Source organism: Schistocerca americana, chromosome 3 (assembly GCF_021461395.2).
Source record: "Schistocerca americana isolate TAMUIC-IGC-003095 chromosome 3, iqSchAmer2.1, whole genome shotgun sequence".
Lineage (NCBI taxonomy): Eukaryota > Metazoa > Arthropoda > Insecta > Orthoptera > Acrididae > Schistocerca > Schistocerca americana.
This window is the reverse complement of record NC_060121.1, coordinates 272,617,786-272,638,114: the sequence shown is the minus strand read 5'-3', so window position 1 is coordinate 272,638,114 and position 20,329 is coordinate 272,617,786. Positions and strand designations below refer to the sequence as shown.

General features: G+C 44.7%; 1 protein-coding gene across 1 annotated transcript in view; it reads left to right on the top strand.

The window, feature by feature from the left end:
* Positions 1-20,329, top strand: part of LOC124606012 — a 532,599-nt gene that overhangs the window by 429,986 nt on the left and 82,284 nt on the right. Inside the window, exons 21-23 of the mRNA XM_047137975.1 lie at positions 2,851-2,902; positions 2,957-3,048; positions 16,681-16,887. Coding sequence (XP_046993931.1) covers positions 2,851-2,902; positions 2,957-3,048; positions 16,681-16,887 — 351 coding nt within the window. The remainder of the gene's footprint in view (positions 1-2,850; positions 2,903-2,956; positions 3,049-16,680; positions 16,888-20,329) is intronic.

The following is a 20,329-nucleotide window of genomic DNA, read 5'->3' as shown; positions in this document are numbered from 1 at the left end:
CTCCTACTTACACGAGGCATCACAACAACGTTTCACCTGGCAACGCCGGTCAACTGCTGTTTGCGTATGAGAAATCGGTTGGAAACGTTCCTCATGTCAGCAAGTTGTGGATGTCGCCACCGGCGCCAACCTTGTGTGAATGCTCTGAAAAGCTAATCATTTGCATATCACAGCATCTTTTTCCTGTCGGTTAAATTTCGCGTCTGTAACACGTCATCTTCGTGGTGTAGCAATTTTAGTGGCCAGTAGTGTATCTGCTGCGATACGGCAGAAAGACTAGGCATGAATGTAGCCACTATACAATATTGGTGGCACCGGTGGTCAAGAGAATGCACGGTCACAAGAAGGCCTGCCTCCGGACGACCATGTGGCACTATCCAGAGGGAAGACCATCGTGTTCGGCGTATGGCTCTGGCGCATTATATTGAAACTGCAGCAGTTGGCACCACAGATTCACAACGTACTGTTGCAAATCGGTTTCTTCAAGGACAGTTCCGGGCCAAACGCCCTGTGGCGTGCATTCCATTGATCCCAAACTACCGCCATTTGGGACTTCCGTGGTGTCAAGCAAGAGGTCATTAGAGGGCAGGGTGGAGATCTCTTATATTTTCTTATGAGAGCTGGTTCTGCGTCGGTGCCAGTGATGGCCGTGTATTGGCTAGTAGGCGGCCAGTTGATGGTCTGCAACCAGCCTGTCTTCGTGCTAGACACGCTACACCTGTTAGTTCACCTGATCTGTCCCCAACCGAACATATACGGGACATCATGGGACAACAACTCCAACGTCATCCACAAGCATCAATAACCTCATGAGCAAGAGGAACAGGTACGGAACTCCATTCCACAAACTGACATACGACACCTGTACAATATAATACATGCACGTTTGCGTGTTTGCATTCAACATTCCGATGGTTACACCGGTTATTAATTTACCAGCATTTCACACTTGCAATGGCTTATCTCCCGCTTACATTAACCTGTGATCTTGCGATCTTAACCACTTAAATAAATATTCCCGAAATTTAGTCTACATTAAATATTTTTTGGCGTTGTAATTTTTTTCCGTCATTGTGGCTCAGTATGATGAACTTAAGTCCCCATCTCTGTGAAAAATATTCTGTTGCCGTCTAGCAGGTGACTTGCAGAACTCCTTGAAATCATCCAGACATATTAGGAAGCCCGAATGCAACGACAGGGTGGAGGCGCCAGTTATTATCAACTTTTTCAAAAACTTGCTATGCGGGACATATAAAACATTAAACTGGTAAGAACATATATTTTGGAATAAAGTTTAAGGAGTGAGAAGGTAAATGCGAGAAAATGTCACACAGGAAATATATCTCAGAGGTCTGTTTCTGCACTAGGACAGCCACAAAGAGGGCACAGTTCACTGGTTATATTGCGATATAAGATATCTCAGTTGAAGTTATTTTTTGTTGCTAAATTTGATTTCATATATCTTAAAATGCTGAGGCTTTTTGTGTCGAAGCTTGATTGTGATTTTAAAAATGCTGTTTCTAGCAGCCGACGCACTGGAGAGCTATAAAAATGCGTCGTTTTGGTAAGATCTGTTAAAATTACGCGATATAAAATGGCATGTTGAGATAAGCGGAGCATCAGGTAAAACAGTACTCAGTAAATATTACAATGGAATTGTGTAACTGGGTCCCAGGTAACGTAGTAGTTAAGCATAACCGGAGTCTCCTACAACAGAAAAAGGCTGGAGATCTTTAACAGTCAGTTTTAGTACTAAGTCATTTCTTCCCATACCATATTCATAACTACTTTTACAAAGCCTGAGATGTTTGTCTGTCTTGACTTTTTGTAGGAGGGCTTTCAGACTGCACAGTACACTTGTCGCTAATACCTTCCTGAGCACATCTACGCTGTTGACTCGAAGACGAGGGAAATACAATGTTAGAAACGTATAGTAGATAAGCCGCCTTTTGGAAACAGACATAAGTAAATTGACATTTTGTTCGTTTTTTTTCAGATTTGATATGAACCTTTCTCTGACAAAATATGATTGTTCGACATAAATCACACTTTGCTATGTCCCCTGACTTTCTCTGAAAAAAGCCTAGATTTTGCTTATTTTCCGCTCCGCGATGATTGTGATAATTGTACTACACAGTGAGAGAATGTGCTAAATTACCGTCAGTGTGAACGAATACTAAAATAAGACGACGTATAACAGATCTGATCTCTCCATTCAACTTAGATCATTTAATTTTACAATCGAACTGAACACTTTGCAAAAGAAACGTAGATATGTCGAACAAAGCGATCCTAAAGACGTACAGTTCTCACAAAAGTCACTCGCGCCTTTTACTACAAGCTCAGAACCAAAGCACTGAGTGACCATCACACTGTAGTAGCTGTTTCCCACATGAGGCCGCGTAACAAAGTGCTCCACATCAAGTTCCCCCGGAATTACACAAAATTTTCCATGTGGTTTCCCAACATCTAATTGGCGAGCTCAGATTCTTCCTCACAACAACTGAATCATTTGTTAGCAACATCCAGTGCCGCTGCACAACGCCCTCTTTCCTAGCACTAAAAGCAGCAGAGTCGTCAAGAATGTTCCTTCCTAAAAAAATCCCATAATAGTCTTGAATGTACTTACCTTCTCTGATATCTGCAATACTCTGTGTGCTCGTCCAGTTTCACTGGACTTACAGTACCTGGGAAGAGCGCATCCTTGGAGTTACATTGCCCAAAATGTCTGTCTGCTTTCTCTGTCTAGTATCCAGCCCAGCTCACCTCACACAGACGTTACATTCAATATCAAAGCATAGTAGTAATGTAACACGTTGCAAATTTTACGGTCTGCTTATGCACTTTCAGGTGACGTTCGCACGCTTGTTGAGCAAAGTGTCGGCGGAGATGAGCTCCGGAGGCTCCGACGGCGAGGTGGTGAGCCGGCCTGCGCAGCTGTCAGGGCTGATGTCAGCTGCGGCCTCTGGGAGCAACGGCGCCTCTGGAGCAGCAGCTGCGTCCCTGCCGCGCTCCGCCAGCAGTCCTCACAGCACCAGCAGCACACAGGTGCAGTCCATGGCACGTAACAACTACACCCCATACTCTACTACTCTACAGCACAGGCGCAAACCATGGCACGTACAACTCCATACTGTACTACATTACAGCACAGGTCCAATCGGTGGCACATACATCTCCACTCCATACTGTACTACTTTACAGCACAGGTCCAGTCCATGGCATGTACAACCCCACTCCATACTGTACTACTTTACAGCACACGTCCTGTCTATGGCACGTACAGCTAGACTCCATACTGTACTACTTTACAGCATAGGTCCAGTCCATGGCATGTACAACTCCACCCAATACTGAACTGTACTACTTTACAGCACAGGTTCAGTCCATGGCATGTCCAACTCCACTCCATACTGTACTACTTTATAGCACAGATCCAGTCCATGACATATACAGCTACACTCCATACTGCACAACTAGAAAGCACAGGAACAGTCCACAACATTTACAACTACCCTCCATAGTATACTACTCCACAACACACTGGTGCCGTTCATACCCAGTGCTACTACACTCCATACTCTACCACTCTACAACACACAGGTTCCCTCCATGGCATGTACAACTACACTCCATACTGTACTACTCTACAGCACAGGTGCAGTCCATGACATGTACAACTACACTCCACACTACAGTAGTCTACAACATGGATGCAGTCCATGGCACCTACAACTACATTCCATACTATACTTTCCTAATGCACACAGATGCTGTCCATGGCACATATATCTACACTGCTTATTATCCTACTCTACAGCACACAGTTGCAGTCCATCACATGTACAAATACACTCTGTACTCCACCACTACTCTGCAGCACACGTGCAGTCCATTGTATGTACAACTACAGTCCACAGTACGCTACTCTACAGCACGAATGCAGTCCATAACATGTACAGCTATACTTCATATTATCCTAACCTGCAGCACACTAGTGCAGTCCACACTGCATACAACTACACTCTTTATTACATTACTCTACAGTGCAGAGGTGCAGTCCATGGATGCAGAAATATACTCGATACTACAATACATTAGAGCGCACTGCTGCCGTGCAAGTCAGTTACGACTCACTTTATGTTATACAGTAATACAGCACACTGATACAGTCCATTTCATAATGCACTGTATCACTAGAAACTCGTAGTTGCAATTCGTGCCACAACTTGCTATACCCCATACTACACACCATCACACAGATGCGTTATACAGCACTGCTATGCTTTATACTACTCACACAGAACAATCTGTAGGACTCACTGCTACACTCCAGACCACAATGCATAATCAGCAACATACACTGAGATGACAAAATTCGTGGGATAGCGATATGCACAAATGCATATGGCAGTAGTACTGCGTTCACAAGGTATTAAAGGGCAGTGCATTGGTGGAGCCGTTATTTGTACTCAGATTCATGTGAAAACGTTTCGACGCGATTATGGTCGTACAACGGGAAGTAATAGACTTTAAACGCGGAGTGGTAGCTGGAGCTAGACGTGTGGGACATTCCATTTCTGAAATCGTTAGGGAATTCAGCGTTCCGAGGTTCCCAGTGTCAAAAGTGTGTCGAGAATGCCAGATTTCAGACATTACCTCTCACCACGGACAACGCATTGGCCGACGGCCTTTACTTAATGACCGAGAGCAGTAAATCTGAGTAGAGTCGTCAGCGCTAACAGACAAGCAACACTGCATTAAACAACCACAGAAATCAATATGGGGCGTAGACGAACGCATCTGCTTGGACAGTTCTGCGAAAACTGGCGTTAATGGACTATGACGGCAGAAGACCGACGCTAGTGCCTTTGCTAACAGCACGAAATCGCCTGCAGTGCCTCTCCTGGGCTCTTGACCGTACCACGTAGACCCTGGAGTACTAAAAAACCTGGACTTGTTGGACGAGTCTTGAATTCAGTTGCAATGAGCTGATGGTAGGGTTCGAGTACGGCGCAAGCCATGGATCCAAGTTATCAACGAGACACTGTGCAAGCTGGTGGTGGGTCGATAGTGGTGTGGGCTGTGTTTAGATCGAATGAACTGGCACATTGACTGAAAATGGATATTCACGGTTACTTAGAGACCTTTTGCAGCCATTCATGAGCTTCATGATCTCAAAGAACGATTGAATTGTTATGGATGGCAATGTGCCATGTCGATGGACTAGAATTGTTCGCAGATGGTTTGAAGAATAGTCTGGAAAATTCGAGCGAATGATTTGGTCACCAAGATCGCCCAACGTAACGCCCATCGAACATTTATGAGGCAATATCGATGAGTCAGTTCGTTCACAGAATCCATCACCGGCAACAGTTTTGCAATTATGGACAGCTAGAGTGGCATTGTGGCTCATTACTTCTGCAGGAAACATCCAGAGACTTGTAGAGTTCATGCCACGTCGAACTGCTGCACTATCCTCGGTGAAAGGAGATCTGATACATTAGAAGGTATCCCATGATTTTTGTCCACTCAATGTATAGCTCAGATGCAAAGCTTTTACTGCTCCTCTCCCACTCCGCCAAAACACACTAAAATACTAAACACACGCACTCCGTGTCACTGCTATGCACTATCTGTATCACTTCACCAGAATGTGAAGTCCAAAGCAAGTTTGGCTGCACTCTTTCCTGTACCGTAGCAGATAGTCTAAACCATGGCACTTACTTCTACAGTGTATAATGCTACACATCATCAGCAGGACGCCGTAGTAATGTAAAACGTAGCTAACCACACGATCTACTTATGAACTTGCAAGTGCACGCACTCAACGAAACGTACTGCTACATTTCATACCATGCGACAGCACGCAGATGAATTCTATAGCACTCTTAGGCTCCATGCAAAACTTCAGCACCAGCAGCACACAGGTGCAATCAATAGCCAGTAAAACAACAGCAATTCTTATTTTTGTCTGGAATCCGTCACAACGAACACATCTTGACAATATTCTTACGCAGTACGAAACATAACGTGTAGCCCAAGAGTTTGTCAGAAACGTACACTCTCTGATCAAAAGTATCCGGACACGCTATTAATGCGTAATCGACCAACAGATGTCACGATATGTGGGCCTGCGAGTGTAAAAGGCTGAATGGGTCGGCTGGGAGAGCTCAGTGACTTCAAACTTCTATTGAGCATTGGGAGTCATCTGAGTACCGATCCATCAGGGACATTTCAATCCTTCTACAGCTGCCCAAGGCGACTGGTGGTGTGACTGTGAAGTCGAAGTACGCAGGAACAACAACAGCTAAAGCAAGGCCAGACACGGACCCTTGAGCATTACGGAGGGTTGCAAAAAATTGCATGAAATCGAACGAAGGAGTCACTACAAAGAGTACCAAAGTGCTACCAGAAGTCCAGCTAGCGCAGTGACTGTGCGTAGGGAGTTAAAAAGAATGGGGTACAATGGTTGCGTAGCTCCTCATAAGCCACACATTCCTGTAATCAATGACAAACGACGCTTGAAGTGCTTTACAAACCGATACTACTGGGCAATAACTGGAAACGAGAAACCCTGGAGTGATGAATCACGCTTACCTAGTGGCAATGCGATGGAAGGATTTGGGTTTGGCGGACACCACGAGAATGTTACCTGCCATCACGTTTAGTGCCAACAGTGAAGTACGGTGGAGGTGGTGTTACAGTACGGATGTGCTTTTCGAGATTAGGGCGCGGCGCTCTTATTGCCCTTAGGAAAATTTGTGGTAAGGTCTTATGGGACCAAACTGCTGAGGTCATCGGTCCCTAATCTTACACACTACTTAATCTAACTTAAACTAACTTACGCTAAGAACAACATACACACCCATGCCCGAGGGAGGACTCGAACCTCCGACGAGGGGCTATTGTGCTTAAAAAATCGCTAAGTGCCGAAGGATATGATCACATTTTACAGCACTATAGCAAAGGAACAGCTCGGAAACGAAGACTGTACCAGCAAGACGAATCACCCTGTCGTAAAGCAGTGTCTGTGATGCACTGGTTTGTGGCCAATGACGTTATTGAAACGGAATGACCTGCCCAGAAACTCTACCGGAACTCAATGGCACGCCTTTGGGATGAGTTAGAGCATCTACTTCGCTCCAAACCCCAGTATCCTACACCATTAACTTCTCTGGTTTCGATTCTTGGGCAAGAATGGGCTGTCATTACTCCACAGACATTAGCATACCTCACTGAAATTGCAGAGTTCAAGCTGTCAGAAAGGCGAAGGGTGGAAATTATTGTCCGCCAGTCAGGTAGTGTACTTGATTGTCGAGTGACCTGTGTGTGTCTGAGGGAAGTAAACGGTTTCTTCACTTCGCAGTATTTTCATTGGTTTTCTTGCGCCCTCTAATGCTCCTTTTTTTTCTTTCTTGTATCGCACGTGATTTATTTGAAGTGTTCATTATTATTTAACATAAGGAGATCGTGAATACAGTATCTAATAAAGATACAATTCATGGTACTTTTAGCTAATGGGCGAAAAACACATGTTATGATACAAAGAAGTCATGTGACAACTCAATTATCTGTGCTTCATCTTCATGGTGATTTCAGAGGCGCTAACAACTCTCAATATAGCAATTCATCAGTCGTTGGATAAATGCCTCTTATCTAGTTTTTCATGTATTATGTGCTTCAACAACTCGCATCCGTGCTACTTCTTCATCTTTCTTAATGTCATCATCTTGCTTTCCATCAGGCCGTCATCTTGACCTTTTCTGATCTCTTGGAGTCCAGCATGAAATTCCTTGGTCTATATACCATCTTCACTGAAGAGCCATAGAAACTGGTACACCTGCCTAATCTCGTGTAGGGCCCCCGCGAGCACGCAGAAGTGCGGCAACACGACGTGACGTGGACTCGACTAATGTCTGAAGTAGTGCTGGAGGGAACTGACAACATGAATCCTGCAGGGCTGTCCATAAATCATTAAGGGTACGAGGGGGTGGAGATCTCTTCTGAACAGCTCGTTGCAAGGAATATTCATGTCTTGGGAGTTTGGTGGACAGCGGAAGTGTTTAAACTCAGAAGAGTGTTCCTGGAGCCACTCTCTAGCAATTTTGGACGTGTGTGGTGTCATACTGTCCTGCTCGAATTGCCCAATGCCGTCGGAATGCACAATGGACATGAAGGGATGCAGATGATCAGACAGGATGCTTATGTACGTGGCACCTGTCGAATCTAGACGTATCAAGGGTCCCATATCACTCCAACTGCACACGCCCCACACCATTACAGAGCCTCCATCAGCTTCAAAAGTCCCTGCTGACATGCAGGATCCATGGATTCATGAGGTTGTCTCCATACCCGTATACGTCCATCCGCTTGATACAATTTGTAACGAGACTAGTCTGACTAGGCAACGGGTTTCCAGTCATCAATACCGGAGTTGGGGGGCCCCGGCGAGGCGTAAAGCTTTGTGTCGTACAGTCATCAAGGGTACACGAGTGGGCCTTTGGCTCCAAAAGGCCATATCAACGATGTTTCGTTGAATGGTTCACACGCTGACACTTGTTGATAGCCCAGCATTGAAATCTGCAGCAATCTGTGGAAGGGTTGTGCTTCTGTCTCGTTGAACATTTCTCTTCAGCCGTCGTTGGTCCCGTTCTTGCGGAACTTTTTTCCGGCCGAAGCGATGTCGAAGATTTCATGTTTTACCAGATTCCTGATATTCACGGTACACTTGTGAAATTGTCGTACGGGAAAATCCCCATTTCATCGCTACCTCCGAGATGCTGTGTCCCATCGTTCTTGCGCCGACTATAACACCACGTTCAAATTCACTTAAATCTTGATAACCTGCAATCAGTAACCGATCTAACAACTGCGCTCCTCGACCGTAGCGCCGTATTCTGCCTGTTTACATGTCTCTGTATTTGAATACGCATGCCTATACCTGTTTCTTTGGCGCTTCAGTACACTTACCTGACCACGTATGCCGGCCACTTCATTTGTTCCCCACGGTCAGAATTATATCTTCACTGAACTCTATTTCCGGATCTATTACCGAGCGAGGTGGCGCAGTGGTTAGCACACTGGACTCGCATTCGGGAGGACGACGGTTCAATCCCGTCTCCGGCCATCCTGATTTAGGTTTTCCGTGATTTCCCTAAATCGCTTCAGGCAAATGCCGGGATGGTTCCTTTGAAAGGGCACGGCCGATTTCCTTCCCCATCCTTCCCTAACACGAGCTTGCGCTCCGTCTCTAATGACCTCGTTGTCGACGGGACGTTAAACACTAATCTCCTCCTCCTCCTCCGGATCTATTTCCTGCCGCTCCTAGCGATACCCAACATTCATCTCTAAATTGCTCGATGCACGACCTCCAGTTTTTGAATGGTTTCGCATTAAAAGGTGAAAGCCGGCCCTACTGACACATTAACTGATTTTATTTAGCTCAGACACTTCCTGTGTCAAATTATCATACTGGTTGATCCCTGGTAGAAAATACTGTTTCAAGTCTTTTGTTAATTTTTTACGATATATGTAAGCTATGACTGACTCTTGTTTCTTGAGTATGGGTAGTGTTGTTAATATAATAATTATAAATATTCCGTCTGACCAAAGAAGTGAAGCACCCAGAAGGATAAAAGGAAATGAAACGTCACGGATTGAAGGGTATGTGATGTTACTGCAGTGACTACAAGATCGAGTGAAATTTACAAAGAACTCGGCAGTTAACTTGACGGTGTCACATTGCTCCCCGCTCGTCATTGGGGCTCAGTTCGAAGGTTCACTCATCACTGGCGACGATTCCACTCGAGTCAATGAGATTCCAGGCCGAAGACGTGTCTGGAGGCGCTCCGGACAGTGGTAGAATACTAGCCTGACTTTCGCCAGCCACGCGGCCCAACAACCGAAATTAGTGGTCTGGGGTAGCACAACACCGTCGGTTATCGTCCGCGGCACCCTTACAGCACAGGGGTACGTCGACGATATCCTGTGCCCCGTTTTTTGCCCTTCATGGCAAACCATCCTGGGCTTACATTTCAGCAAGATAATGTCCTCCTGCACACGGTAAGAGCTTGTACTGCATGTCTTCATGCTTGCCAAACCCTATCATGGCCAGAAATGTTGCCGGATCTCTCCCTAGTTGAGAATCTTTGGAGTAATACGGGGGGGGGGAGGGGGGGCTTCCAACCAGCTCGGGATTTTGTCGATCTGATGCGCCAGTTCGACAAATCTGGGACTATATCCCTCAGGAAGACATCTAACAACTATTCAATCAACGCCAAGTCGAATAATGCTTGCACAATGGCCAGAAGCAACTTGTTCAATCTGAGAAGCTCTTTCTCTTGAATAAATTATTTAATTTTTCTGAATTTGTAATCATTTTTTTGTCCGTACATGTACATCATATCCACCGATTTCCACCCCACTCGGAAAATTTCTTCGTGGTGTGCCACTGCCGTTTGGTTTTCTTTTTTGCCTTAGAGTATATGTTTTCTTCAATGTCTTTTCTTGTTAATTGTATTATGAGCTTATTCCCGAGAGACAGCAATCTTCACTCAGTTAATGATAGACAGAAATCCTGTCTGCATTTGTATAGCGCCTCTTTGACTCTTGAGCAGAATGGGATGCTGTATTCTGTTGAGTCCATTTACAATAAGCTACCACAAGAATTTAAAAATCTTAGCAGTAATGCACCCACTTTCAAATCGAAACTGTAGAATTTACCTCCTTCTATTCTGTCTGGGAGTTCCTTGAGAAATGTTAAGCAAATTATTGCGTTATGTTGTTGATGTGTTACTCTACTGGATGTTCAATTGATCTGAAGATATTGAAATATCTCGAAAACTACACACCGGCTCCAAACAATTTATAGTTAAAATATGTTCGTCTCGGAGACAGACATCCGATGATTCCAAACCCGACCATCCACCCCACCATGGAGGGCGTGGGTGGGTGGGGGTGGGGGGGGGGGTAATTGATTTGTCATTGGATAGCATTTTGAAATATATGATTTTCTACCCATTTTGTTTTTTCCGATTGCAGCACCTTCTGTCGCGTAACCAGAAATACGCCAGACAAACCTTATGTATTTTTTTCCGTAAACTCCGAATGGGGTTTCCATTTCAAATTTCCAAGTTGCCTCCCACCCCCACAAACGGTGTGCGATGAGCGGTTGAATTTGATGTCACTGGGTGTCCACTTTTCGAGACGAACAAATTTTAATTGTAAATTTTTTTATCTAATGCGTTGTTTTGGAGATACTTAAATGTCTTCATATAAAATGAACACCCTGTATACTCAACAGCTCGTTATCTGTATACGATTCCTGTATATTTTATTTTATATGTTATTACCATTTCTGATGTTAATTTCATCTACTGACCCGTCCCATGACCATGGAGATTTACCTCTTAATTTGGTCCTACGTACATAGACGTGTAAAATGAAATAATCAGTTCGTGTCTTACCATCGTAAAGTTGGAGACACACACCAAGAGACGAATCACGTAGTCTGGTCACACAAGTCTGTCAGCAAGCGTGTATTCACAACGCAGATGAGATACAGTAAGTAGCTCGGTCACATAGGCACATTGTCAGCGAGGTAGACACTAGAGCACAGCACAAGACGAAGTGAGCTCATGTTGGCGAGGAGGCTGCTTTCATTTCGTGCATGTCGTTAATGGTCAAGCCCAAGTGTATACAACAGACTGTCGACCGCACCGTCTGAGGACGCAGACACTTTGCGTTCTGGGAAATCTTTTTGCTGGGTCGTAGCAACTCGACAGTTACACAAGATTCGGGTTCACGGGGTCAACATTCTCTAGGGTAGATCTTTAGTGTTGCGTAAGATGACGTTTCCACATGAATAAACCGCCACACGAGCCGGCCACAAGCGTGTGACAAATGGACGTCACGTCTCTTCTGCAGAGCCATATAGGTTGATCGAAGCTATACTGCGGACAGATTGCAGTCGTCAGGAGCCCGTTTCTTCCAGGGCTGTATGGCGACAAATACGAAGAATAGGCGTCAGCAGCCCACGGCCAACTTGTGTCCCAGTGTCTTGCCATGACTTTTGCCCATTCAGAATGAATCAAGAACAATCATGGTCCTAAACTGCTACCTTGAGGAACCCATATATTAATGCAGTTTTGATTTGGTAAATGTTTCATTCAAAATTACACTTCATTTAAGAACCGTACTATATCTACCATCTGTAGAATGTTTTCAACATGTAATTGGTGCCAATCGTTCGGTACTCCTCTTACTTGCAATGGTTCTAGTTTCGGTTTAATCCATGGTGGATGCGAGATAGTGGTTGTTAAACTCAGTGTTAAAATCTAGGCTCCCAGCGATAACGCTGAAATTGAGGTATTTTGAAGGAGTGTGCCCTCAGTTTGGATACTGTGGCGCACCAGTTGTTCAAATATGTGATTTAACTATCAGAACATACTTCGGGACAACACTACCCTGTTATTAAGTTCTTGTACAGGGTGTTTGACTGTTATAGACAGGAATGAAATGGAAGAGTAGATGGCATGTTGCGTCAGACTGGTCTTGGTGTGACCTGCGTGGGTTTATTTTGATTTTTGGTCAGCCTTTATACCAGGGATGAGAGGCAGTATATCGCCTTGGCTAGAAGCGATTACGTTACAGAAGCTTGGTAATTCTCGTGGAGTTGGCAGGATGGTTTCCTGAAGTAGCAAGTTATTACTCTTCCTTTAGTCAATGTATTGTTCTAATGAACACGTTTGCTTAGTGATGCTCTCAATAATTATTAGAAAGGTTCTCTAACACAGACGAGTGTTTGTACTGTCGCTCAGTCTGCTAACTACTGACCACTTGGCCTAACTAATCATTCAGCAGCGCTGTGAACTAATTCACTAGTACTCAAGGGCCACTTGGCCTACCGAACATGAAACGAGTACCAAGTCGTGAATTGTTCCTGCTATTCTCTCTATTTCCTCTATTCATTCTCCTTGAAACAGGGACAGGTAGTTTCTGTTCAGCACCTGGGACGTTAACAGTGTTGTAACACTGACGTGACTGCACTTGTATGACATGTCTGGGAGAGCATTGGTTTGACGACCTATTTTTGTCAGAATTAGTTGCTCGTTTCATTGTCCTCTACTTGCATCTTTCTTTTGTACCTGTAATAGCCCTACATCCTGTATATTTTTATATTTAAAAATGTTTTAATGTTAAGTCACACTCCGCTATCCAAAATTAAAGCAACAAACCGCTATTTCCCCGTCCTGTTTCTAATTCACGATGTAATAGTACTGTCAACAGATATCCTTACGATCGTGTTCTGCACGGAAGATGGCATTTCGGTCAACGGAAAACAAAGCCAACGATGACGTCAGGACACCTATCAAACGGAGCAGTGTTTGCTTGGTAGACCCACATGCACGATTTCTGGGTATACAGTCACAGGTAGTGCAGCACGGCGCACAGAAGACGCCTACCAGACTCTCTGCGGTGGAGGGCCATCGGAAGGATGGAAGCTGACAGTCGCAAACTCATGTGGCCCAATGGCTTGACGTAAATTGTTGTTCCTCGCATGTGTGGGGAGTTTATAGAGCCGAAACTGTATGACCAAGACAAGGCCGACCCTGTGTGACATCAGAAAGCGAGGATTTGTTATTTGGCTGTAAGTTCACAACGGTACCGCCTTAGTACTGCGCAGCAACCGGCATCTGACCTCGCTGCATCCATTGGACGTGTTGTATCGAGGCAAACGGTGTAGAGAAGGTTTCGACAGTGTAGTCCTTACTGCCGTAGACCTGCTGCATGGGTGCCTCTGAGGCGTATTCACAAAAGGGAACGTCTGGAGCGAAGTCATCAATATGCCACCTAGACAGTCGAGCAGTGGGGCAATGTTATTTTCGCATATGAGTCCCGATTTGGTCTGGAGAGTGGTTCTCGGAGGATTAGCATCTGAAGGGAATGTGGAATACCATTTTAAGACCCGAATATTGCGGAAGGAGGCCGATATCGGGGAGGATCACTAATGGTGGTGTAACGTGCGCGCGGGGCCCACAATACTCATTACAGCCTGTACTGTGGTAAGTGGGTGGGGTTCACCTTACGAGACAGGATTTTTGTATAGATATTGACCGCGTGTACCTGAATGGTGGCAAATCAGACTTACACCCACTCTGTAATAACAATGATACGTCAAATAAGCCCGAAATGCAACTACACGTCAGGACGGACGAAAAGCAACACAGCAGATGCTACCAATTTGTTAGTAATACGGTCGCCAGCCTAATTAGGCATTAACTGAGTTTCTTCCCTGTACAAGTTGGCTGATATTCGTGCAAAGCAACAAGTAGTAACACTGCATAATATGGTAGAATTTTAGAACCAGAAAATCTATTGAAGTGATGGTTTCACGTTCTGTACTGATATGAAAAAACCATAAATACATAACACTACACTATAATGTATACTACAAAACTTCGTACTGTCTATTGATCTGATTAAAATCTGGCATAGGTTACCCTAGAAATAGCACTTTCGAGTCACACATACAATGTCAATTTTGATAAAGATAAAACACTGATAAATTTTGACTTTTATATGGACTTTTTAACTTTTGCTAGCCAAACCAATTTAGAACACTTCAGAATTCAAATGAATAAAAAAAAAGGGGGGGACCCTGAAACTGTTATGATCACTGTATTAAAAAAATTGATTACTTAAATCATTATGCGCTCAAGATTTCCAATATATGAGTTACTACTCTTTTTATCTTATTTCCTATTCATTTAAATACCTTTATATCTGTCTCGAAATAATTAAACTTCATTACTAAATCAATATTAAAGTTATCTTCCAACTTTGTCAGACCTTCGTTATTCATTTACTGGTTCATTAACAAAACAGTTCTTTAAACACCATTCTAACATAGCTAGGTCTGCAGGTAATTATTATTAACACAAACTTTAATTTTTCATCTCGGGACACTCGGATTGCACAACATTTGGAAAGGACCCTGTCTAGGTTAGTTGTGAGGATAGTTAAATGATAGGAAAGTTCTGGTAAAATTTAAGTTGTTATTAAGTTGTTATTGAACAGTATGGAACAAAAGTAACGCTGGTCCATACGAATACAGTACTAAAAGTTTCAACCTGTTTGTATCGATGCGGCGGTTGGCAGGCGGCGAGATGGCGAGGCACAGAGCACACATACAACCACAGCTATGGCTCTTGACGTACCGGCACTTTATTTCTTCATAGCGTCGCAATACTTTTCCGTTTAGTGCCTGTGTAATTTTGCCATGCTGTATGGGCGTAGGAACGGCATGCCCGAGGCTCAATGAAACTACGTCTTCCAGGAGAGCCTCCTCGCTCCAGAACGTGTTGCTCAGACCAGTGCCAAACTCCAACTACTACTGCTGAGCCCGTTGTGCCGTGCAGCGCCCGTGCGCATTTTCCCGCGCTCGCCTGCCATCCACCTTTTACCGCTCCCCTTCAGACAGGGTATTCACCCGAGGTTTTGCATTCTACATATCCTAACACATTGCCTACGTATGGACCAGACGCACAGTTACAATTTCAAACATGTTACAACAGTTTCAAAATTTGTTACCTTTCAATTCTATTACAATATTGCTTGACATTTGACATAAACATTAATATTAACATTGAAACTTGTTTACAATTTTCTTAACACAATGGCATGAAACAAGAAAACAAATGAAATCAGAACATCAATTACTCAAGTTTAACGAAAAATCAGAGAAAAAAAATAGTATTTATATGTACAATAGTACAACGTCGTTGTTGTTACAGTGTGAGCAGGGATCATATTGATCACGAACATCTCTTTGTGAAATGGTACGGATAAATCGGAAAGGTTTAACTGCTGTCAGGTATCGAGAGAGGCCCTGGGACCTCACGTACGGTGCTGTGCAACCCAGACTTCAAACTGATGGACGATAATACTCGACCTCATACAGCACGAGTGGTTGATGTGTTCTTGGAAACGGAAGATACCGCACGGATGGCGTGGCCTGCTCGCTCTCCCGGTTTGAATCCCATAGAGCATGTCAGGGATGAACGGGAGACAGGTTGCATCACGTCAGCATTCACCAACCACTATCCAAGAGTTTCGAGCAGCTCCGCAGGAAGAAAGGGTGCTATTGCCTCTACATGACATTGATGAAGTTATTCACACCATGCTCCGTCGTTGTCAGGCCTGTATTGTTGCCTGAGATGGTCACACCCCATAGTGAGCACATTAACCAGTTGTCGCAATGTGTGCGCAAATCTGTTAAGTTGGAAAAAACGAAGAACATTTTCGTCTACTGTTATGTATGTTGCAGTTGTTTACGTTCTGTATTCTTTATGTTGCTTCTACTTTGCTATTGCCTGCTTATACTGTTTTGTGGCAAAATAAACGCAACCTTGCAAAATTTCCGTTTGTTGCTTTAATTTTGGACACCAGTGTATTTTAATCTTTATCGCTTTTATAAGATTCTTGTAGAATAGTTCTGATGATGATGGCTTGCCCTTTCGAAACGCGACAGTTTCAGTGCTTCTGCGTTGTGAAAGGTGACTGAACCTACATTTTAGTGTTTCTTTTAGTTTCTCCAGTAGACTTTTATGGACGCCTTGGACAGATCTAGAAATATGCGGTGTTCGTCCTGCTTACGGTGCTGTTTGCGGTGTGCAGGGCAGCGACTCCGTGTCGAGCGCGGAGGTGTCTCGGCGGCGGGCGTCGGGCCCAGCGGCCACAGGAGCGCCGCCGTCGGCCGACGCCATCCTGGCCATGTTCCGCACATTCGCGCGCGCGCCCACACCCTCCACGGCCTCCAGCCCGCAAGACGACGACGACGACGCCTCCTCCACCACCTCGTCCGTGCCCTCCTCCAGCCTCACGGTAAGAGCGCGCGCAGCCAAGTGGCACAGTGCTTCTGTTTAAGCTTAGCTTGGATCATAACACATTTGTGGTGTCCACATGAAACCTCCCTGACTGTCAAATGCAATTTAAAAAAAAAATACTGCAATAGCAAATTAATCTTTGCGGCATCATATAAAGTACCTCAAAAACATTGAGCGGAAGGTACTACAGGTCAGTATGGTCTCCTTTTGTAACATGTAAAATGTCTAGACTATACTCTGCCTCTACCCATGTGCGCGGAGGCACGCCCGGGGTGATGTAGGCCACTGCATACACAATTTCAGAGATCGCGAAGGGCACATACAGGCGAGGCACATACAATGTCTTTCACATAACCCCACATGAAGAATTCCAGAGGGGTAGGTGCAGAGAGAGAGAGAGAGGTGACAACTTGGTTGGTCCATCACATCCTATCCGTCGCTGTGCAGATGTTCGCTCCAGGAAGTCACCAACAAGTAGACTGCAGTGCGGTGGTATACCATTCTCTTGCAAGATCACATTTGGCTGAAGAGGGAGAAACTGAGGGACATGAAATTGCATTATCGTGTCCAGACCACCGGAAAAATGCTCCTATCGGCAGCTATAGGCGAATATGCTCCTGTTTGAAAGGCTCTGAGTGGAAAGTGGGTTGTCAACTGCCTCATTCTGCCTTCCTCTGAATCTACACAAATTTTTCCAAAAATTTTGGCATGCGAACACATCTGCGTTGCCTGTTTAACATGCAATTCGTCTCTCACTCCAACAAGCTTCCCTACCTGTACTCGCTCATACCCAATAATCCACCGCTGCAAGTCGCTCATACCCATCCACTTGCCCATTCCCACTCACTCCTTCAGCCCAACTCACTGCCATTATCTCTAATTTTCACTGTCTCCTATCTGACGCCGGCCAGGTGTGGCCGAACGGTTCTAGGACCTTCAGCCTGGGATCGCGCGACCGCTACGGTCGCAGATTCGAATCCTGCCTCGGGCATGGATGTGTGTCATGTCCTTAGGTTAGTTAGGTTTAAGCAGTTCTAAGTTCTAGGGGACTGATGACCTCAAATGTTCTCCCATAGTGCTCAGAGCAGCCGGCCGCGGTGGTCGAGCGGTTCTAGGCGCTGCAGTCCGGAACCGCGTAACTGCTACGGTCGCAGGTTCGAATCCTGCCTCGGACATGAATGTGTGTGATGTCCGTAGGTTGGTTAGGTATGAGTAGTTCTAAGTTCTAGGGGACAGATGACCTCAGATGTTAAGTCCCATAGTGCTCAGAGCTATTTGAACCAAGCGCTTAGAGTCATTTGAACCATTTTCCTATCTGACAGCCACAGCCTCCTTCGTTCTGTCCTACTACTGCTGTCTCCTCTCACTGTCATTTTCTCCCTCTCGCCCTCTCTTACTGCTACTATCTCATTCATTTCTTCCACTGACACTGCCTCTGTTCATTGTCAATATCTCTCTCTTCCTCATCTACATTGTCACTATCTCTCTCTTCCTCATCTACATTGTCACAGACTCTCGCCCACTTCCACTTTCTCCTTCTCTTTATTCCTCTCCCGCTTTCACTGTCTCCTTCACCCTTTTCCCAGCACTTTTCTGTCACTGTCAACTCTGTTCCACTGCCATTGCGTGCCCCTTTTTCTCTCACACTGCCATTGTCTCCTTCTTCTTTCTATACGACAACCACTGTCTACCATCTGCCACTGCCTCTGTTCACTGTCACTATCTCTCTCTTCCTCATTTCCATTGTCACAGACTCTCGCCCACTTCCACTTTCTCCTTCTCTATATTCCTCTCCCACTTTCACTGTCTCCTTCACCCTATTCCCAGCACTGTTCTGTCACTGTCAACTCTGTTCCACTGCCACTGACTGCCTCTCTTTCTCTCACACTGCCATTGTTTCCTTCCTCTTTCTATACAACAACCACTGTCTACTATCTTCGAGTGTTTATTACTTTTCCATCTCTTTTCTGATGCCACTATCTCCTCCTCTTTCTGCACAAAAAAGCTCGAATATGTTCGCCTGCCAGAATTTTTGAGAAAATTTTTAAAGACGCTGAGGAAGGTAGAATGACGCAGGTAGTACTCCAATTTTCAGTCAGAGCCTTTTTTGCGCTTCGATGGGATCATTTTTCCGTTGATTCCCTTCTTTTCCTTGCCACAGCAGGGTATGTCACTCATATGAAAAGAGATTTATGGATCAGTAAAATTTTGATCGTTTACTTATGTGAAACTGAAATAATGTAAGACTAATTTTACACGTCAGACCGGTAATTTACGTGCACAGAAATTTGAATGTGTTTCATTATTACAACATGGAGTCCCAGAACCCTTCTCATGGTAACGGAGACATTTTACAGCATATTTCTCCTTCCTAAGTCACTACGTTTTCGCCTCACTGGATTGTACGTGCGTGTATAAGAAGGATGAATTTGAACCTCTGTATCTCGAAAACGGACAAAGATACCAAGAAAATTTCCACTGATGTTCGGTATCAGGATCTTAGGAATACTGCATAAAAATTTCAGCCATGTACTGTGCATAGCCGTCTTGGAAACCCCAGCTCGGCTTTGGTACGAAAAAACGGTAAAAACGCACTTTTGGGGGTGTCTAAAGAAGCGGCGATGAGTTAATGGTGCCTCCATAAGCACCCTACGGTCCACTCTAGACAACATCAAATGCAAAAAGAACCAACCGATTTTCTCCATTTACCTAAGCAAGAGGAAATATATAATATTCATACTTGGACCCTGTCATGTAGCATAGTGACACTAAGGCGATCCTCCTGTTGAATATACAAATGGTCCCTAGGGCTATCTAAAACACTTGACCCTACCTTCCCATCACCGACAGAAACAGAGGTATGGGCCCCGGAAGAATCTCGGTTTTGTGCGCCTCGTTACGGAACACATTAGGTAGCGCATGGTGTCGCATGCGTACTGCTAAATTCTTCCTGTTACTGTTTACTCGGTGAAGAATAGTGATCCATCTACGCTGTTTTTCAACAGCACATACCCACGTTCATCTATTCCCTGTCTTTGACATGTTCCAGGAAACTGTTGTGTTTTCAGAATTCTAGACGCAGTTATTGTGCCAGTTAATCTTCCTGCATGTGTGAAATATTGCTTCATCAGAGAAAACGACGTTTCGTATATAGTTGGGGTTTCGCTCGATCCGGCCAAGCATCTCAACAGCAAATTCGTGGCTAAACTGGAAATCATTTCGCTTGAATGCTTCCACAGTTTGGACTTTGATAAGTTTGCAACGAAGCGGTTGATCCAGCGCCTTATGATCTCTTGAGCGAACGATCTTTAGGTCTCATGATGGCTCGCGAACTGACGTTGATGGGATTTTCTGGGAGGTCTCTCTGATCTCGTCTACAATTTGATCAGACATGCGTTTTTTGCCAGAACCTCATTGTCTGTTTACACTCCCAGTGGCTA